Source organism: Xenopus laevis, chromosome 6L (assembly GCF_017654675.1).
Source record: "Xenopus laevis strain J_2021 chromosome 6L, Xenopus_laevis_v10.1, whole genome shotgun sequence".
Classification (NCBI taxonomy): domain Eukaryota; kingdom Metazoa; phylum Chordata; class Amphibia; order Anura; family Pipidae; genus Xenopus; species Xenopus laevis.
This window is the reverse complement of record NC_054381.1, coordinates 3,095,238-3,116,699: the sequence shown is the minus strand read 5'-3', so window position 1 is coordinate 3,116,699 and position 21,462 is coordinate 3,095,238. Positions and strand designations below refer to the sequence as shown.

At 40.7% G+C, this 21,462-nt stretch overlaps 3 protein-coding genes across 6 annotated transcripts in view; 1 reads left to right on the top strand and 2 right to left on the bottom strand.

The window, feature by feature from the left end:
* XB5897957.S (hypothetical LOC495453 S homeolog) overlaps positions 1-21,462 on the top strand; it is a 658,286-nt gene that overhangs the window by 182,704 nt on the left and 454,120 nt on the right.
* The window catches only part of LOC108718436, a 68,121-nt gene that overhangs the window by 31,231 nt on the left and 15,428 nt on the right, over positions 1-21,462 (bottom strand). Inside the window, exons 2-3 of the mRNA XM_041566774.1 lie at positions 3,351-3,572; positions 3,151-3,201 (exon numbers count right to left, since the gene is read on the bottom strand). Of these exons, the coding sequence (XP_041422708.1) occupies positions 3,151-3,201; positions 3,351-3,390 (91 nt within the window). The 5' untranslated portion in view covers positions 3,391-3,572. The remainder of the gene's footprint in view (positions 1-3,150; positions 3,202-3,350; positions 3,573-21,462) is intronic.
* Positions 14,345-15,832, bottom strand: LOC121394777 (gastrula zinc finger protein xLCGF3.1-like). Its single transcript, XM_041566773.1, has 3 exons — positions 15,676-15,832; positions 14,873-15,534; positions 14,345-14,644 (listed from the first exon to the last, which is right to left on the bottom strand). Exons 1-3 carry the CDS (start codon positions 15,830-15,832, stop codon positions 14,345-14,347), a joined length of 1,119 nt encoding a protein of 372 aa, XP_041422707.1.

Below are 21,462 nucleotides of genomic sequence, written 5' to 3'. Positions count from 1 at the left end.
AGACCCTCTAAGGTAATTGAGGAGGAGGAGGCTCAGGTCCTGATGCAAATAGAAAAGGCTGATAGTTTGGGCAAACTAATGATACACTTACTATGTTTTGGAGTTTAGCATCTTATTCAGTTTACTCGTTTTAGCAATCTGGTTGCTAGGGTTAAAATTACCCTAGCAACCATGCAATTATTTGTATAAGAGGCTGGAATATTATTGAGAGGAGTCATAAAAAGTAGCAATAACAACAAATGTGTAGCCTTATAGAGCATTTGTTTTTAGATGGGGTCAGTGACCCCCTTTTTAAAGCTGGAAAGAGTCAGAAACAAACTGGGGTCAAAGGCCATCTGTGTCCTCACTGTCTGCACTGTGGGAAACAAACACAATTTAAAGGGACAGAATACACCTAATAACACCTTGGCTAAAAATGAGCACCATGGGGTATATTTATCAAAAAGTGATGTTGAAGATCACCATTGTCCTCTAGAGTGAAATTCCGCCACTCTTTATTCATTTCTGTGGCGATTTGAAAGGCGTATTTATCAAAGGATGAACTTTCACTTTCGCCCATTAATAAAAACTCTTTTCCATAGAAATGAATGGAGAGAGTGGAGCAATTTTCCTGTGGCGATCTCAAACTTCACTCTTTGATAAATACACCCCCATGTGTTGAAAATGCCTTTTGCATATTGTTAATATCTATGAATATTCCAATAATGTTTCTACTTTAAAATTATCAAGTTCAGCACAAGCCGTATTCATTGCAATCATGTTCACGTAGTGTTTTACTGTCTCTTTAATGGACAGCCGCAGGTCTCGGTGCCCAGAAACGGATCAAAGATGTCTGGAAATTCTGCAATATAATATTAGACGACATACAAAGTACAAGAATCAGGACATTATATACATTACCGTTACATTATATCAATTAGCCATATTAATTGGTTTTGTAAGTGATAACAACAAAAACATCAGCTGCTTGTTCCTTTCTGCACTGCTGGTTTTGACTCCTGAAACAATAAAGAAGACGCCAGCTCTCCTCCAACCAAGACTCCTATTCCTACAATGTATTACACGTTTCTACCCATGTCTGTTATCAGTTGGATTGAGCTACATTGTTCTGAGAGTCCAAACAGGCAGTGCAGAGAATAGAAGGGATGAGCAGAAGTAATTAAAGGGGAAGTAAAGTCTAAAATAGAATAAGGCTAGAAATGCTGTATTTTGTATACTAAATATAAACATGAACTGTCGGGCTATTTAAACATATATTTGATAAAAATCATATAAAAGAATTTAAGGCTCCTTATAAGTAATAAACAGGAGGAGTCTTAAATAATATAAGCCCAACTCTGAATTCAATATCGAGACTTCCCAATCAATTGGTACAAAGGGTGAAAAATCAGGACAACTATTTACCAAAATAATTAATTTATTTATATATAATAATAACAAATCAAATTATTACTTCTTACAAAAATCCAGCAAATACTTCTTGATATCCACTCAGTACAAACTCAAAATAAAATGTATCACCAGATATTAATCGATAAGACCAAAATCATCAACACGGCAAGTATCCACAATACAATATCCACTTTTACTAATAATAAGGAATTATCTAACTTGGAATCAAAGGAGGAATATGTGACTGATCTGGTCTGTTTAAGGAATTCTACCCTCAATCTTTTACTTTCCCATTAAGTCACTGGCTTGGACATCATAATATATATGTACTAATAAAAGGGAAAATAAACCCAAATTAAACAGATTATTCCCAGTTTGCAATGCTGGGAAAGTCGATGTTTAGGGTATAACTATACAATATATGGGAATAAGAAATATCCAAGCAGACAACTGAATTGGTATTAAATATAACTTAAAATTATATTCAGTTCAGTTCTTTTCTTTTCTTAGTCTTTCCTTCTTCTTTTAGCCCCTCTTTTTTTTTTCTTTCTATCCCAGTGTCTCCTAATTTATCCCTCATTTCTGTCTAAAACTCAACCCCTGGGATTAATCAATTAACCAACTGGAATTGAAGGGAAGTCTCCAAAGTGAAACTATCACCAGATAATCTAAATATTTAGTAAAACATCAATTATTGACCCCTGGACGTGATGTCCTACACTACCTGTAGGTGTCACTATTGCCTCAAACATCGTGGCCTAAAAATATCCAATAAATACATAATAGCCTTTGACCTCCTTAGTCTGGTGTTAAACATTAATATTGACATTGCCTCAGACTGGAACAATGTTTTATGATTCCTCAATACCTTTGGTACATACAATATACTTGTGAACACACTATCCATTCAAAATTGGTCTGTCCTTGATTAATTATTACCCTAACAAACATATATTCTCTATTCTATGGATAACTTCTACAATTCTTTAAGATGTTCCCATTTTATACTCAAACAGACACCAAGGATTCTATAACCTTTGAAATTTGCTAATTTTGTAAAAAACATGTTTTTCCATGACAGTATCCCTTTAAGCTTAAAGTTGTGAAACACCTGGGTCATCAGTCTGGTTGACTAAGTTCTCCTTTTTAGAAAATAAATTTCATGGATCTTTACCATCCAACATTAATTTTTATAAAACAAAGTAAAACACTTATTCCTCATTACTACATGATAGATCAAACATGCATAATATATAAATCATGTATACATACAATAATAGAAGGTTATATTATATAAAACAGAAACAATTATATGTTATTATCGAACCTAAATATTCTTATGATTAATTATTCATTTATTTGGGTAACAGTCACCCTGCTATAGTTACAGGGGTACCAGGGTACAAATAAACACTCACCCCAAATCTCCCCCTAACTGACCTTCAGACTGGGCCCCCTTAGCTCATAACAAGGTTACAGATATATAGAAACATTGGGGTGTCACCCTGCTATAGTTCCAGGGGTACCCAGGGTACAAATAATCACTCACCCCAAATCTCCCCCTAACTGCCCTTCAGACTGGGCCCCCTTAGCTCATAACAAGGTTACACATATATAGAAACATTGGGGTGTCACCCTGCTATAGTTCCAGGGGTACCCAGGGCACAAATAAGCACTCACCCCAAATCTCCCCCTAACTGACCTTCAGACTGGGCCCCCTTAGCTCATAACAAGGTTACACATATATATAAAAGTTACCAATAGATATGAGGCTCCAGTCTCTGTGTGGATTGCAGAGATCTAGTAATTCTGTAGAAGACAGGGAGCTGTTTACTCATGTCTAAAATCAATCACTTTTGTCTCATTTCATAACACTTTGAGAATAGGTTAGACAATAAGGGCTGGTAACAGACTGATCACATAACTATACAAGACACTTTAGGTAATACATTTCCTACCTTTAATATGTCTGTGACGATTCTCATTCATCCAGGTCATGGTATTTCCAAAGTAATAAGTCAGATCAACTGGACTCGCTGGGTTTTTCTTGAAGATCTTTCACCAGTCATCCGGCGGCTTTCTCAATTCAGAATGTCTGTACAAGAGCTTTGGGGAATTATGTACCCTGGAATCTCCAATCAGCATAATGTGTCAGTATAATCAGCATGGGGGTCGGAGAGCTTGTGGAGACAAGGTGTTGATTACATTAACATGATTGGAGCTATGAAGTATTATTAAACAGTGCAGGGAGAGGTGCTAAAACAACATTGTATGTGCCAGACAGCAGATTTTGAACCCCCTGCCTCTAATCAAACCTGTTGTTTTCCATTTCTTTACGGTGTCTTTTGAGCCAATCCTCCTCCCTGTCCAGAATATGAACTTGGCAGTCTTAAGATGGGTCTTTTTTCCTTTTAGTTCCTGACCAGAAGAGCTGACTCTTCTATGTTGCAAGAAATGAAAATTCAATTACTTGCATGAAGGGTGCATTCAATTCCCAGACTTCCTTCAAGTCCAATAGTATCCAAACTATGTAAGGGGAAGAAGCACACCAATTCACACTGGCTTAAGGCTTCATCTTGTTTATTGCAGACATTGTGGCACAAGATTTTGGGGACCAACCCCTTCCTCAGGTACAAATACTTGTATGTTGCCCCATACCTTTGCGTAACTGTTGTTTAGTTTTTCTCATATACAAGTACGAGCTCTACTCACTGCATTGCACCATCTTCCTATTTTTGTATTGGATCAGCCGGTCATTGGTATCAGCAAAATAGAAATTGTAATTTTAATGCCCTCCTCCAGGTCATTAATAAAACAGTTAAAAAGTAAAGGGCCAAGTATAGATCCCTGAGGTATTCCCCTAACAACACTTTGTAATTTATCCTTCAGCCAGTTCTCTATCCAGGTACAAATACTATGTTCCAGGCCAACATTCCTTCATTTAACCAGTAACCTTCTGTGTGGCACTGTATCAAATGCTTTAGTAAAGTCCAAGTAGATCACATCCACTGCCATCCGAGAGTCAAGGTTCCTGCTCACCTCCTCATAAAAGGCAATTCAATTAAGGTGGCCATAGACACACAGATAATATCGTATGAAACAAATTTACGTATGATATTAAGTCGTGTGTATGGTGGGAAACAAGCCGGCCAATATTGGCAGAAGACTTGGGTATCGGTCGGCTCTTCGGTCAGGTTGGACGGAAAATTTTGATGGCACCCAAACATCGCCCATTGTTAGTGCTGAATGGTCAGATACAGGTAGAATTAGATTGTTTCTATATGTATATCTGACGATTCAGCTCTACACGTGTGTATTGAAACGAACAATCTTTCTTGGAAAGATCTTTTCCAAGAAAGATCGTAATTGTTACATCTATGGCCTCCTTAAGTCTGGCAAGATCTGTTATGCATAAAACCATGCTGGTACATACTCAAAATATTATGATTTGGGTGAACCAGTTGCTACCTCGTGTGTTGCTGGGTTTAAAGAAGACCGGGATACTGTGTTTATTAAATATATCAATGGGGTTTTGGACACCCCAGTTATACATATTAGAACCAAGTTCCTTGGTCTGTCATGATTCCCACTTTAAAATGATTGAACACGGAGCACCAGCAGTTGTTAAAATCGGTATTTTATTAATTCTTTATTAGAAAGTTGAGCAGGACATGTATCCCAAAGCACGCTTGATGAAGCCCACGAAACGCGTCAGTCGTACTTTGGGATACATGCCCTGCTCAACTTTTTATTGAAGAATTAATAAAATACGGATTTTAACGACTGCCGGTGCTCCGTGTTCAATCATTTTACTTGGAGGCTGTATGTATCGGGGGCGTTTTTTCACGTGATCTATAAGGTCTGTGAGTGCTCCATGTGTTTGTCTTTCTCCCTGCTATGATTCCCACTTTCACTGGTAGTTACTGCTCCGTCTTCTCCCAATTTTAAGGGCCTATGTGGATACCTGCAAGTTTTGAGATGTTCCATCTCCTTCGCCTCAGTCTCTATGCTGATGGAGATTGTAACAAAGAACATACAAAGGAAACTGACTTGTGGGAAAGGTAGAATATCTATGGGACCTAAGCTCAAAATAACACCCGCCTAGTGGATAAGACCATTAAGGGGGAAACCAATATCAACAATGCTCCAAAAGAATGAAACCCCAAAAGTACCTAGTCTCAAAAACACATCTTTGTCGAATATAAATATTAAGAATAAAAAAAAAAATCCTCATTAAAAATAACTAGATAGGGAAACAGGCATGTAGGCAACTAATGTAGAAAATATGACTGTAATTCTCTTTTTATATTAAAAATAAGATTTTGTCCATGCAGAGGGAAGGGGCTAAAAAAGCACTAATGCAAATACGCGGGCAGAATTTATGCGCTGGTAGAAAGAGTCAGTGTCGGACTGGATGGGTCCAGGCCCCCTGCAATTCCTATGAGCCCCATAACCCAGCCACACGCCCCTCCCCCAGTGCACACCTTCTTATCTATTATGCAGCCACAATTAGGGGTCTCTTTCCCTCCTGTGCACACAACCTGAATGGTGTTTTGCTAACAGTCTCAGCAGCAGTTAATTCATTGAACAAGAATCCCAGCCCACTCTGTAGCCCAGTAGGAGAATCTTTTCCCATGTCTGGCCCCACTCCCACCCATATTCAAGTAGATTAACCCACTTAACCTCTGCATTGCCATAACAACCTTCCAAGTAGCCCTCTGTTTTGTATTTGGCCATCTCAGTTCTACCACATTGTCCAACCCATTAGCCCCTCTGTGCCTGAAACTGTTGGTTCCCCCCGCCTTTCTTTCAGTCTTTGTTGAGATGGGGGTCTAAAAACCTAAAGTGAATATTGCCGGTATGTTGTATCAGCGCCTGAGCATTGATGAAACAGTTTGAGAACACTGTGTTTGTCATGGAACATGTAAAAAAAAGAAAATCCTTATAGTATTAACCATCTGTGAAAACACTCCTATGGACGCTTTTTAAAGACCATCTTAACCTAAACACCTGGAATAGAACTAATTCAGTTGCACAAGTGGTCAATGTGCATAATCTCAAAGAACTACACTGTATTATTCTATTGAATTTTTGTTGTTACCCTCCAGTAGCTGTAAAGCCTTGATCATAGATGGATGTCCACTCTTGAAGACAACTGGACCACTCAGCTCCAGGATTGATCCACTGAAAGTACCTAGAAGAAGTGCAGCTTTATATATCGCTGGGTAAGTGGCTGATTTCAATCCAGTAGTAAAATATCCAGTAGCTGAGTATCCTACTCTGAACTATTCTCCAATCAGTCACCTCAGAGCAGGCGAAGTGCTAAAAAGAAGCTGCACCTTCTCAATCTTCTGTCACATCATATTCTGTCTGATGAAAATGGATTCAAGATCAAGAAACGCTGGAGACTTTTCCTTTTTTCATCGGGATTGCATGCAAATGTCCTGACAAACTTTTTCTGGGTAACAGGGTTTCCCAGACATTTTAAAACATATGGAACATTCATTTTACAGTGGACTCATGTGTAGGGCATTATATTAACTCTCTTGTCTTTATTATGGTTCCCTGGACTTGTGTAATAAAAAGTGGTAACTTCAAGCATTTTGCACCAACATTTATAATAAAGACGTCCGTACAACCTTAAATTATCCGCCATATGCAAATTGACCTGAGCACATGATCACTAAAGCACAAATGAACGCTAGCGCATCTTCGCTATGTAATGCTCGCACTAGCGAAAAGTCGCCAGCATTTGACGCCCAGGATGAAACTCTGCAGTGAATTGGCGTAGCCGGAGCGCATTTGCGCCTTTCGAAGTGTTGCAAGGGGTGCAAAGCTGATGCTGGTGAAAATTTGCCCATTAGTAAATCTGCCCCAAGTTGTTGATGGTATGAGCATAATTGGAGCTGTAAAGGTTGGAAGAAGCAAGATAGGTTCTCCTGTATGTACAGTGGTGGTGTTTTCCCCCTGAATGGTCTCATCCACTGGGGTGTTATTTTGATTTTAGGTTCCATAGATATTATTCCTTTACCGGGAGTCGGTGTCTCTTTGTTTTTTTGTCAAGATCCCCACCGGCACTGAGGCTAAGGTGAAGGAGTTGCGACATCTCGGATGGAACTTTAATAAACATCACATCCCTGTCTGCTTTAAATCCAACAACACACCGAGGCAGCAACTGGTTCATCCAAAAGACCCAATAGCAAAGCATAAGAAAAGTTTCATGGTGTAGACCAGTGATCCCCAACCAGTAACTCGTGAGTAACATGTTGCTCTCCAACCCCTTGGATGTTGCTCCCAGTGGTCTCAAAGCAGGAGCTTATTTTTGAATTCCTGACTTGGAGGCAAGTGTTGGTTGTATAAAAACCAGATGTACTGCCAAACAGAGTCTCAATGTAGGTTGACAATCCACATAGGGGCTACCAAATGGCCAATCACAGAACTTATTTTGCATCCCAAGAACATTTTTCATGCTTGTGTTGCTCCCCAACTCCTTTTACTTCTGAATGTTGCTTACGGATGAAAAAGGTTGGGGATCCCTGGTGTATACAATGCAGTGAGGAGAGCTTAACTAAACTAAACAACAACTACACAAACGTATGGTGCAGCACAGAAGAGTCAGCTCTTCTGGTCAGTACCTACATCTAAAGGAAAAGGACACACGTTTGAAGAATGACAAGTTCACAGTTGGGACAATGAGGAGGACTGGTTCAAAAGTGGCTTTAAAGAAGTCACATGTGTGAAAAGGTAAAAACCAAGTTTGGATGGGGTGGGGGTGGACATCTGCTGTCTCCAACATACACTGCTGTTTTGGCTACTCTCCCTGCACTGTTTAATGAGACTTTATGCAAGTGCAATCAACACCTTATCTCCATGCGGTCTTTGACTCCATGCTGGTTTTACTAAAGAGACGCTGATTGCAGTAAAATTCCAGGGTATTTACCTCCAGAAAGATATAGAACAAGCCATTCTGAATGGAGAAAACCAGTCAGATAAAGTACGATTGATTTGCTTTATTACTATATTCTTATGTGCACTAGACATTATGTTTTGGTTTCTATACCAGCCCAACGCACCCCCAGTAGCTCCCCATCTTCTTTTCTGCTGATTCACTGGGCAGTCTCTGGGCTGCTGTCACTTACTGAGCAGAGGAACCAACGCACAATTGCCCTGCACTAGAAGAGCCTAAATTATGATTTAAAAACCTGAAATTCAACTTTCAAAGTTATCAGGACCCTTAGTAACCTGTGGGGCACTGCTACTAGTGACACTCAGCACTGTCAGACCTGATAGGGAACTGCAGTCTATCATTTACTAGTCTTCTGGCAGGTCCCTTACATCACACCCATCATCCATGAAACATGGAGGATTTATGGGGAGCTCCAAAAAGGGGCCATTTTTAAAGTTAATGATCATTTTTTTAGCCAAGTGTCAAACCTTGCACTATATATTATTCATTATTACCTACATGATTAGGGAGATTTTGAGTTATACTTTATGCCCCATTTCAATGTGTATTATGAGAATTACATGACACTATAGGCTGCATTTCTGACGTGTGGAGCCGGGTCAGGGAGCAAAAAACAGGTGCAGATTGTCACCCATAGATGGATGGATAGAATGGATGTTTTAGTGAATACAGGCTGGGGGTAGCACATGGGTGTCCCTATGGATTCCCGGATATACTGTGGAGCCCTGTACCTGCAACTGGTGCACAGTGTCTGCTCTAGAACCCATTGCCCAGTGCTCTTACACCCTTTAGGGCCATGGACCAAGGGGAGATTTGTCACTTGCGGTGAGGTTACATTTGCGCTACTGTGGGTGACAAATCTCCAGAGAATGCTTTACCAACGGCAATAATGCGAATCACACATGGAAAAACATATGAGTCGCTTCAGCTTTCCAAAGTCACCGGAAGTTGCCTTGTGAGGAACTTTGTGGAACTTCAGAAAATGAAGCAGCACATTTCTTTCCCCATGGGTGATTATTTCATTGCTGGTGTGAAAGAATTCTTCTGGAGAGTTCAAGTCGACTTCCTCAGAAAACTCTCACCCTGCCCGGAGCTTCCTCATGAGTGATTCCAGTTAAACCGCACTTACTTTTTAAGAACTATGCCCCCCCCATGGTCTGAATCATGAATATGATCTGAGCCCATTTTTATTTAAGTCGTTTTTTTTAAAGAAATGTATTTTAGATTTGTGGACAATTAATTCAAGAAACTAAAAGGAAGTTGTTCAGAGATTATATTGATATATTTGTTTCTAAAATACATGTCTATATTTATACATTGTTATATTATGTAATTATATGTGGTAACACAAGGGGGCGTTGTACCTCAGGCTATTTAAGGTCATGTGCTCGTGTGGTTTTCATGGTTGACCAAGAGTGGAGTGCCACTCGAAATGTTGCATCGTGTTGCTGTCCTGCTCTGCATATTTGCGGTTTTATCAAATTGGAGTGCTCTCTATGGATATATATTCAAAGTTTCCTCATGAGGCATCTTTGGGCAACTTCAGAAAATGAAGCACCACGAGTGCCATGATACACCAGCTGTTAATGAGGACAGTCATCTCAACAAACGTAGATCTATCAGCATAATTCTTGTAGCAAAGGTTAAGTGTCCCAAGAGGCTCTGCAATTGCTTGAGTTTTTATTTTGCAGCTAATAATGCATTAATTAACAAAAGGCTACTTGCTACTTGATCTGGAGGTAATCTGAATTCCATGAGAACTGAATTTAATTCTATACTCAGAACATGTATTATAGTAGTAGGTATAGGGACCCAATATAAAAATAAGCCGCAGCTGACCATGTGAAGTGCTTAATATCTTTTGTCCTACAGGGTATCCTTTGTCAATCCCCCAATAGAGTCAATCAAAAGAAAATCGAAGTGCAGGACAAATCCACAGCAGTAATCTTTGACTGCAAATATTTATTGGGAACGTGAAGAACACAACATGTTTCAGGCTAGGCCCTTTATCAAGTGCACAGGAACATACAAGGGATGAACATTTAAACATTCTATGACCCTTCGCCTAAAGTGATGCTTTGTGAGTAGGCCATTAAGTGATATAAATTAACCAATAAGTGTAATTGAATTATCCAAGTGTCTCAAAACAGCTTACTATTCAATATATCAAAATGTCCACCAAAAAGTCCAATTAAAGTCCGTTTGTCTGTGAAGCATCCATGTAATAAATCAACATAAGGAGTCCATCTCTCCATTTCCACTTGACACCAGGCCATTACTTCAATAGTCTAGCCTGTGTATAAAGGAAACTGCCATTAGGCCTATCCAGGCACTAGCTATAGAAAATGTATAGGAACCCATGGGGTTAATGTGCCCCTATGGCTTTGAATCCCTATATTGGCCAAGAGGGGTTATGACCACTTCCTGTTACACTTTAATATAGTATTTGGAAAGGGGTGGAGTACAACAAGGCCCAGTAAAGCCAGTTTGCCCTAAAGGTTCCTGAACCTCTAGTCTGGAAGTTGGGGAGCAGGGACTCTGTGAATGAGGCTAGTGAGGGTCAGGAATATAATGTTATAGAGTCTCTAGGAGAGTAAGACAGTGAGGGCAGAGAGAAATATCAAGGAAGCGTAGCAGGGAGTAGCTTCCCAGGCTGTAAGATTTGCCTACAGTGAAGGGACACAGTTGATAGGGTGTCAGGCTTTAGCTTCTCCTCCCCGACCCCTCCACTGGGTGAGAGCCAGACCACATGTGAGGTATTTCTGCCTGGAGGGGCTGCAGTGCCTTGACTACATCTGTAGGGGAGCCACACTCAGCTGTCTCTGATGTACTATCCTAGCCTTGGCTTTTTGCACTGTAAGTAACCCTATGGATCATTTGCCTTTGACAAATAAACTATTCCGCTCTGTTTGCGTTGCAAGAACCTCGTGGCTCCATCTTCTTTTATCATTTTATGCACAGTAGCCTGTGAGAGTTGTAGTTGCACTACACCACACCACATCTTCATTTCTTCTGCTTTCTGAAGGCCCTGCCTTAAGTGCCAAATGTAACCCATGCTCTAATATACTAGCTGGCCTAAATAGTGAACTTTTGGTTTTGTAAAAACAATTGTTTAGAGTTAGTTTTACCACCAATGTCAGCTTTTACCAATTAATCCTTCAGGTTCCTTCCCATTTGTATGCTAACATCGGTACCTGTTGAAAAGATGGTATATTTGTATGGCATGACTGCTATGTGCCAATGCCAGCTAATAATATTACATAGTTATACAATGACATAGTTAACTCGGGTTGAAAAAAAGACAAAGTCCATCAAGTCCACCACATTAGCAATTTGCCAGTCTATTGGCATCTTGCCAGATCTCAATGAATCCTGAACAATTAGGTAAAGAGGTTTGGCAATCACAGAGCTAAGCTCACTAAGTACCCTGGGATGAATACCATCTGGCCACGGACCTTTGTTTATTTAACATGTTCTAGTCTCTTTTGAATTTCCTCATGTGTGAACCATGTATTATTAGTTGTTTTACTGGAATGAGTACTATTTAGATGGAAACCTTCATTAACTGGTTCCTTATTTGTGTAGACAGATGAAAAATATGAGTTCAGAATCTGAGCTTTTTTTTTGTTTTCATCACCCAGCTGACCCCCCTCTGATACTAAAGGTCCCTCTGATATTAATCGTGCTCTCTGGCAAATATCTCCTTTCATTGCTTCTTACCCACCTCAACACCAACGCTTCTATTGAACCAAAAAGGTTTTGCTTTGCAACGACGTTCCTTGCTTACAAGTGGAATATACTGACAAGTAGATTTATTAAGCAGCATTTTAAAGACTTCCCATTTTTGTTCTTTGTTTAACCCTGTGAAAAGCATTTCCCACTTAATATGTTGCAGAGATGCCCTTATACTGTCACAGTTTGCACCTCTGAAATGTAGTGTTTTAGTTGGTCCCTTATAGAATTGCTTCTGCAACAGAATCTCAAAGGAGACCATGTTATGATCACTAATACCTAAATGCCCCTCACCCACACAAATGTTAGAGATGAGTTCAGTATTGTTAGTTATTACAAGGTCCAAAAGAGAGTTATTCCTAGTAGGTTCTTGAACGAGCTGGAATAAAAAGTTGTCATTCAGCATATTTACAAACCTACTCGCTTTTTCTGTCTTAGCAACCCCATTACCCCAGTCAATGTCTGGATAATTGAAGTCACCCATAGCAACAACGTGACCCAGCTGTGAAGCCGCTTGTATCTGCAAGAGTAGCTGGGCTTCATACTCGACACTTACACCAGGTGGTTTATAACATACACCAATGAGAATTCTTTTTGTTACCTTTTGCCCAGTCAAAATCTCTACCCAGAGGGATTCTACACCCACACCAGTGGCAGCTATTGTTATTTCTTTAGCGCATGGCTTTAATTCAGGCTTTACATACAAACACACTCCTCCACCCGCTATTTAATCCCTCTGTCCCTCCTAAATAGGGTGTAACCATTTAAATTCACAATCCAGTCACATGTTTCATCCCACCAAGTCTCAGTGATACCAAAGAAGGTGCAATCTGTCCCGACTGTATAGGTTGTACCCAAGGAAAAATCAACCCAGTGCTCTAGGAACCCAAACCCTTCCTTCCTACACCAAGACTTGAGCCACACATTTAGCTCCCTAAACTCCCACTGTTTTCCTAAACTTGTACATGATGTTAGCAACATTTCTGATATCTGAATCACATTAGAATACCTTCCCTTAATCTTTTTTCCTAGATCCCTGAACTTACTCTTTAAGGTATTCCATTCATTAGTACCAATATGTACTAAAACAGTTGGGTCATGTCCAGCCCCACCCAATAATTTGTCTATCCGATCAACCACATTCCAAACCCTGGCACCAGGAAGACAGCAAATTGTTTGGGTGTCAGATTCCAGATGACATTATCCTATCCACTTTCCTAATAATTGAATCCCCTACAACCACAATCTGCTTAAGCCTGACTCTACTCTCCTCCTCACTACTACTAGAGAAACTGCTCTCCTCCCCACCACATCTATAGAAACTGCTCTCCTCTCCACCACTACTAGAGAAACTGGTCTCCCGGCTGTTAGAGAGATCAGCCCCATCCAGAATTGCCAATCCAGAGTTCATCCTCCCATCATCTTCACACAGCAGCCTCCATTTTCCTTTGACCACAATAGATTTTCTAACTGTCACCCAACTATCTGCCTCATCATCCTGATGCTTACAGAGCACTCACTTAAAGGAGAATTCAACCCTAATGTTAAAAAACCTCTACCCCCCATCCCCACCAAGACCCCACTCCCTCCAGTGTTACACCAGGTAAATGCCCCTAATGTTTTACTTCCCCCTTGGTGTAGATTCAGGCATCATAGTTCAAGGTCGCCATCTTCTTCTCTTCGGAAATCTTCAGAATTAGACTGGTATGGCAGTGCATGCTCAGTTGGAGCAATTTTCTGTTTTGTTACAACTATGAATGTACCAAAATTCATGAATATTGCTGAATCACTGGTCTCATTAAAGCAGGTTGTTACAAACCCATTGTACGCACAATGATTTAATTATATTACAGCATATTGACATCTATTGACCAAACCTGGGAAATCTAGAGGTCATACTGTGACTCAGGAAGTGGAGACTTTTTACCTTCATAGACTAAGGATCCCCCTTGAGACCAATATTTTGGGAAATGCACTATAAATAAGGGGTACATTTATGATTCCCCCACACACAGAATTGATACTACTGTATATCATTTTTGTGAAACACACACACATATAGTCACAAATACTAATTTACCCTCAGACACATTTATTTTGGGATATTTTTTGTATACAAAATCTATTTGGAACAAACTGCACCTCATACAGTTGACTTCTGATATATTGTTTCAAAACAAAAGCTGCAGTGCAGGATACAAATAATTTATTCAGATGTTGTTTAGGATTAAATTCTCTTTCATTAAGAACACATTAAGGCTTCTCCCCTGTATGAACTGCCAGGTGAATTTTGAGCTTCTGCTTTCTAGAAAAGCATGCGCCACACTCTGTGCATGTGAAGGGTTTCTCCCCTGTGTGAGTCATCTGGTGCATTTTGAGGTTTTGCTTCGAAGAAAGTCCTTTTCCACATGTTGTACACATAAAGGGGTTCTCCCCTGTATGAACTGCTAGGTGAATATGGAGCTTCTGCTTTCTAGAAAAGCATTCGCCACATTCTGTGCATGTGAAGGGTTTCTCCCCTGTATGAGTCATCTGGTGCATTTTGAGGTTTTGCTTTGAACAAAGACCTTTTCCACATGTTGTACACATAAAGGGGTTCTCTCCTGTATGAACTGCCTTGTGAATTTTGAGCTTCTGCTTTCTAGAAAAGCATTCGCCACATTCTGTGCATGTGAAGGGTTTCTCCCCTGTGTGAACTGTCTGGTGAATTTTGAGCGTCTTTTTTGTAGAAAAGAGTTTTCCACATTCTGTGCATGTGAAGGGTTTCTCCCCAGTGTGAACTGTATGGTGAACGTTGAGCTGATGTTTTGAAGAAAATCTTTTGGTGCATTCTGTGCATGTGAAGGGTTTCTCCCCTGTGTGAGTCATGTGGTGAAGATTGAGCTTCTGCTTTGAACAAAAGCCTTTTCCACATTTAGTACACATAAAGGGTTTCTCCCCTGTGTGAACTGCATGGTGAAGTTTGAGGTTCTGTTTTGTAGAAAAACCTTTGCCGCATTCTGTGCATGTGAAGTGTTTCTCCCCTGTGTGAACTGTCTGGTGAATTTTGAGATCACGTTTTGTATAAAAGCATTTGCTGCATTCTGTGCATGTGAAGGGTTTCTCTCCCGTGTGAGTCATGTGATGACTTTTGAGTTGTTGCTTTGTAGAGAAGCCTCTTTCACATTTAGTACACATGAAGGGTTTCTCACCTGTGTGAACTGTTTGGTGAAGTTTGAGGTTCTGTTTTGTGGAAAATCTTTTGCTGCATTCTGTGCATGTGAAGGGTTTCTCCCCTGTGTGAACTGTCTGGTGAATTTTAAGATCACGTTTTGTATAAAAGCCTTTGCTGCATTCTGTGCATGTGAATGGTTTCTCCCCTGTGTGAATCATGCGGTGACTTTTTAGTTGTTGTTTGGTGTAGAAGCCTCTTCCACATTCAGTGCACATGAAGGGTTTCTCCCCTGTGTGAATTGTTTGGTGAAGTTTGAGGTAATGTTTTGTGGAAAAGCCTTTGCCACATTCTGAGCATGTGAAGGGTTTCTCCCCTGTGTGAACTCTCTGGTGAATTTTGAGATTCTGCTTTGTAGAAAAGCCATTGGCACATTCATTAGAGGAAACTGGTTTCTCCTCTGTGTGATGTATAAGAAGTGTCACATCTGAAGAGAAGACTTTGCCATATTCTTCATAAGGGAAAGGTTTCTCTTCTTTGATAACCTTCTGATGTCCTGTAAGACTGTTGTCTTGCTGCTCACATTCCATTGTGCTACAAAGTTGCACCTCGGCCTCTTTTGTCTTACGACTTGTTGTAACTGACAGACAAGAAGATCTGCTGCTATTTGGTTTGCTGAGAGACCTGATATCCTATTCCTGAGTCACACGGTGTCTCTGCTTTATTCTATGTCCTGCACCTGTAACGGCTCCTTGGCTGGATCTAAGGAATCCCAGAAATCCCTGGATTCTCTTACTTGGAACCTCTGCTGCTTAATGCTGCTCTGGGATCTTCTGCATCTCCTTCTTCTCTCCTGAAGGGGAAATAAAGAAATATTAAAACCTTGTTGGTGGTTTAGAGTAAAATGATCTAGTGATGAATAATGATTTAGTAAATGGAACATTTTCTAATTGGACCAGTGTTGTTAGTGGAGTTCCGCAGGGCTCTGTACTTGCTCCTTTAATTTTCAACTTGTTTATTAATGACCTGGAGGCGGGTATTGACAAGCAGAATATCCAAGGCTTTTGTGATACTAAATTCTATATTTCGTATAGATATGTGTATGTATTATTTATGTGAGGGGGTCAGTGTATATTTATATGGATGTTGGGTTTTATTTGAAGGGATTGGATTTAATGGATTATGGTCCTTTTACAACCCAACCTCAGTATGTAACTAGGTTTCTTATAGAATCTTTACAACTGGGTAACACTATAGTTCCTATTAACAACAGAAAAAGAGAGAACTCTCTACTATACCAATCAGTATTTGTATCATTGGGTACAGGCTGCTTAACCCCACTGCAAGGTGACAATGTGATCCAGAAAATTCACACTTGATAAAGGGCAAAGAGTGAAACTTTGCTTGGTGTTTAGCACAAATAATCACTATAATAATCAGAAATTGCCTGATGTTTAGCACAAATAATCACTATAATAATCAGAAATTGCCTGGTGTTTAGCACAAATAATCAGCTCATTATAAAGGGCTTCTCATTGGACAGGTAATTCATTTTATCAGAAGTGATCTGCAGGACCAGGAAGTCACAGGAAGTCTCAGGAAGTCACAGGAAGTGCTAAACTGAAGCTGGTTTCATTTTCTTCATTAGTGCCAGACAACAAAACATTGATATTTCTAAAGAAAAACAACAGACATATATTCTATGGGGCATGCTTTATAAAGGGGTGTATAATGCCAGCAGAACTTTGCATTTCATTTTCATTATGTGCCAGAGTTTTTTTCAACAGTGTCTCTCTCTTTAGGGGCATATTATGGAGTTTTTGTGCATTTTCACTATAACAAGATTTGGAACTCTACGTGTAAAAAAAGAAAAAGTGTTGCTTTTCATAATATAGAGACTTATACCCGAATGCCAGAAAATCATTAAAATCCAATAAAACCAAAGGTACTGCGACTCCTTTCCCAGGCAGATAAGGATAATTCACTAAATACATTATGGCCTAGATATAATATAGAAAAAACTACATCTCATAATTACCGAGTAATTAGGGCCACATTATCAACTGAAACATCAGACTCTCTCCTACTCAATTGGACCTCGGTAATCCCACAGTCTGATGCCTCCCAAATACTTCAATACTATACTAGAACAATGCAAACTATGTCTGTTAGTAAATACCAAGAAATGATGTTACAGATTCTACACAACTCGTATTGTCTTTAAGGTACGTCACATGGGCACCTTAAAGACAATTGTCCGAGATGTCACCAACCTAGAGCTGATCTCGTACACTGGCTTTGGTCATGTCCTTGTATCCAACAATTGTGGGGAAAGTTCAAGAACACTGGAGGTCTCTACCCCACTGACTTTAGCTCCCACCCCCTTCAGCTCCAATACCTCTTGTATGGCTACATCTGGTCTGATTGGTACATCTTTACTCTGGCATGAACTTCCATACACACTGGAATCTTTACTGACACCTTCATATACTACCATTGATTCTGGTCCCTCCACTCATACTGCCATTAGTCCTATAACCTCCATACAGTGTCATTAGCACTGGCACTTGTATACACAGACAATTCCATACATTGGCACTACACACACAGTCATTGGTACATACAGTGGCATTGCCACTGGCACCTCCACACACACACACATTGGAACTGGAACCTCATGCACTGGCAGTAGCACTGGCACTTCCCATACACTGGCACTTCTATACACTGGCACTTCTATTCACTGGCACTTCTATTCACTGGCACTTCCATACATACTGCCAGGCCCAGACTGACAATGTGCCCGTACGGGCAATTGCCCGAGGGGCCGCTCTGTTTCTTACTAAGTGGGCCGCTCTACTGTCCGGGAGTCAACTGCCCGTGCAAGTCCCCTTCCCCCGCCCTTTTCCCTGACTGTGTGGAGCAGTGAAACTGACCTCTCTGCAGCCGTGCTGTCTCCTGTTGTACTTCTCCTAATAATCCGCTCTCTGCTGACAAGTCTGACAGGCTGCAGACAGCAGACATGATCAGTGGATTGCAGAGTGAGCATCAATTAGAAACGGTGTGCTTGCAGCCTGCAGCAGAGAGCTGATTATTAGGAGAAATACAACAAGAGACAGGACGGCTGCAGAGAGGTCTGTCTCACTGCTTCACACAGTCAGTGAAAAGGGCGGGGGAAGGGGACTTTCTTGGGCATTTCTACTGAAACTTACAAGTTGGCAATACAACAAAAAGGGTGTGGGGCTTGGGTGGGCTGAATTGTCAATCAGAACATTACTGTGTCTATTAAAAATCACATTTGAACATTTTGCCACCCACTCAGCTGGGAATCATGTGTTAAACTGCTGGATTATATCACTATATCCTTTAGGTGATTACTTATTTACTGTTCTGGATTCTCATGGAACTACAGCACTTTGGGGCAAATTCACTAAGCGCCGAAGCGCCGAACGCTAGCGTTAATTCGCTAGTGTTTGGCATTTTCGTTACTTCACAAATTCACAAACGAACGCTGGCGTAGATTCGCTAGTGTTACTTCGCACCCTTACGCCTGGCGAATTATCGCTACGGACGTAACTACGCAAATTCACTAACGCGCGCAGTGTACTGAACGCTACCTTTTACGCCAGACTTCCTTCGCCACCTCAGACCTGGCGAAGCGCAATAGAGTAGATAGGGATTGCTTCAAAATAAGTCAAAATTTTTTCTAAGTCCCAAAAAACGCTGGTGTGTTTTCTATATTATGGGTGATAGGCTGAAAAAGATCGAATTTTTTTTTGGGGCTCCCCTCCTTCCCCCCTACATTTCCTGACTCATGGCAACTTACCTAGACAGTGGGCACATGTGTAGGGCAAAATAACATTTTTATTTGATGATTTGAAAGTTTTCTAGACATTTGTATTGCAGATACGTGTTCCTCCATTGAAATTTGAATTTGGCGCCGTATGCAAATTAGCCTTCGCTAGCGTAACTTCGCTTCACTTAGCGAATCAACGCTAGCGCAACTTCGCAATCTTACGCTACCCCTGTGCGCAACTTCGGATTTTAGTGAATTTGCGGAGCGCTGGCGAAACTACGCCTGGCAAAGTGTGGCGAAGTTGCGCCTGGCGCAACTACGAATGTTAGTGAATTTGCCCCTTAGTCTTCAGGAGTAGTTCAAACTCATAAAGATACAGCCAATGCAGCACTGCATAAAAGTAGACATTTGCCCACAATGATGTGGTGCCTAGGCGTTCATGCCCCAACAAGACCTTCAGCACATGTAGTAGTTCTACAGAATCTGGATAGGGTTGCCACCTTTCAATAAAATTTGCACCGGCCGGTGCTGGGGGCAGTAAAAAGAGGTGGGATGTGACGTCAAAGGGGGCGGGGAGTGATTGCAAATGGGGCGGAGTCGCGGCGTGCATTGGATATGACATCAAAGGAGTGGGGCAAGACGTCAAAGGGGGCGGCGTGCAACTAGCCAGGCGCGGAAGAAAAGGTAGATTTTCTGCAGATTGGGGCAGGCCAAGGGCTTTAGTTAGGGATATTACAAATTTACCAGCAGCTACATTACCGGTAAATTTGTAATACTGGCCCCGACCTTGGCGGGTGTTTTACCAGCTAGGCCAGTAAAATATCGGCCAGGTGGCAACCCTAAATCTGGATTGGGTAGCACTCACAATAAACCCACACCAGGCCAGTAAACAAAAAGTAGACTTTACTACAACAAACCTTATGTGTTCTGTGCTACGATACTCCTAATCATAGCTTACAATTAAATGCCTTTTAGAGCAAAATGTGCAACTGACTCATTGATAAATACATTTCTGAAAATCCCATAGGAAAGTGTAGAAGAGTAGAAAGTGGGTGAGTTGTTTTTTTCACTTGCATATTATAAGTAGCAATGTACCCCATACTGTAATGGTAAACTATTGAATCCTTGTCGATAAATGGCAAAACAACAAAATGGTTAATACGGACACATTAGATTTGTGTGGTGCCAGTAAAAAATATGTTACTGTGCTATAATGTAATAATAATAGTTAGTTAATAACTAATATATTACATTAAGTACAGTTAAGCGAGAAAGGCAGCTCTTTATGCACATAACTTTTGCAGTTTTACCCCAATATATGTGTGAATGAGTACAAAACCATTGAGTGTTTACATGTGGGCTGCTTTGATTTTTTTTGCCCGGGCTGCTTTTTACTCCCAGTCCGGCCCTGCATACTGCCATTAGCACTGGCTTTTGTATACACTAGTATTGGTACTTGTACTTTAAACACTTCAAGGCACTTTTTTACATTGGCAACACCAAATACAATGCCATTGGTATTGGCACTTCCATACACTTCCATACCCTGGCATTGCCATTTGTACTTCCATACACAGGGACTCCCATACATTGGCACTGGCACCACCACATACAGTTTGATTGGTAATCGCACATTACTATTGGTACTGGCACTTCCATACACTGGCATTACCATTTGCACCTTCACACATACTGTCATTGGTACTGACACTTCTATACTCAGACACATCCGCACATTGATACTTCACCAGCACATCCACTGACATTGGCACAACCACGGGCACCTCCACACACACTGCCATTGTTACCAGGACTTCCATACACAGGCATGTCAGCTGTTCACTGGCTTTGGCACTGCTGGTTCCATATAATGGCATTGGTACTGTCAGCTAAACCCATCCTCCTTACATGTACACTCACACTCACACTCACCCCTGCCACACCTACTTTCCACTCACACTCACCCCTGCCCAAAGTGGTGTTATGGGCACCAGATATGAATACTATGAAGCAAAAATCAGAAAATAATTAAATATCTTGAAACATAAAATCCATTATGTGTGCGATTTTAACAATATTTTTCACTAGTAAGTCCAATAACCCTTTAAGTTCCAGAAGAATTTGACATTTCAGTTACACAAAATTAGGGATGCACCGAATCCGGGATTCAGTTCGGGATTCGGCATTTTTCAGCAGGATTCGGCCGAAGCGAATCCGAATCGAGGGAGATTGCGGGACTTTTTGTCACTAAACAAGGAAATAAAATAATTTTCCCATCCCTAATTTGCATATGCAAATTAGGGTTTGGATTCGGTTCGGTATTCGGCCAAATTTTTCACAAATGATTCAGGGGTTCGGCCGAATCCAAAATGCCAGATGTTTTTGAAACATTTTGTGCTATCACTTTAGGGGCATTTTCTGAGG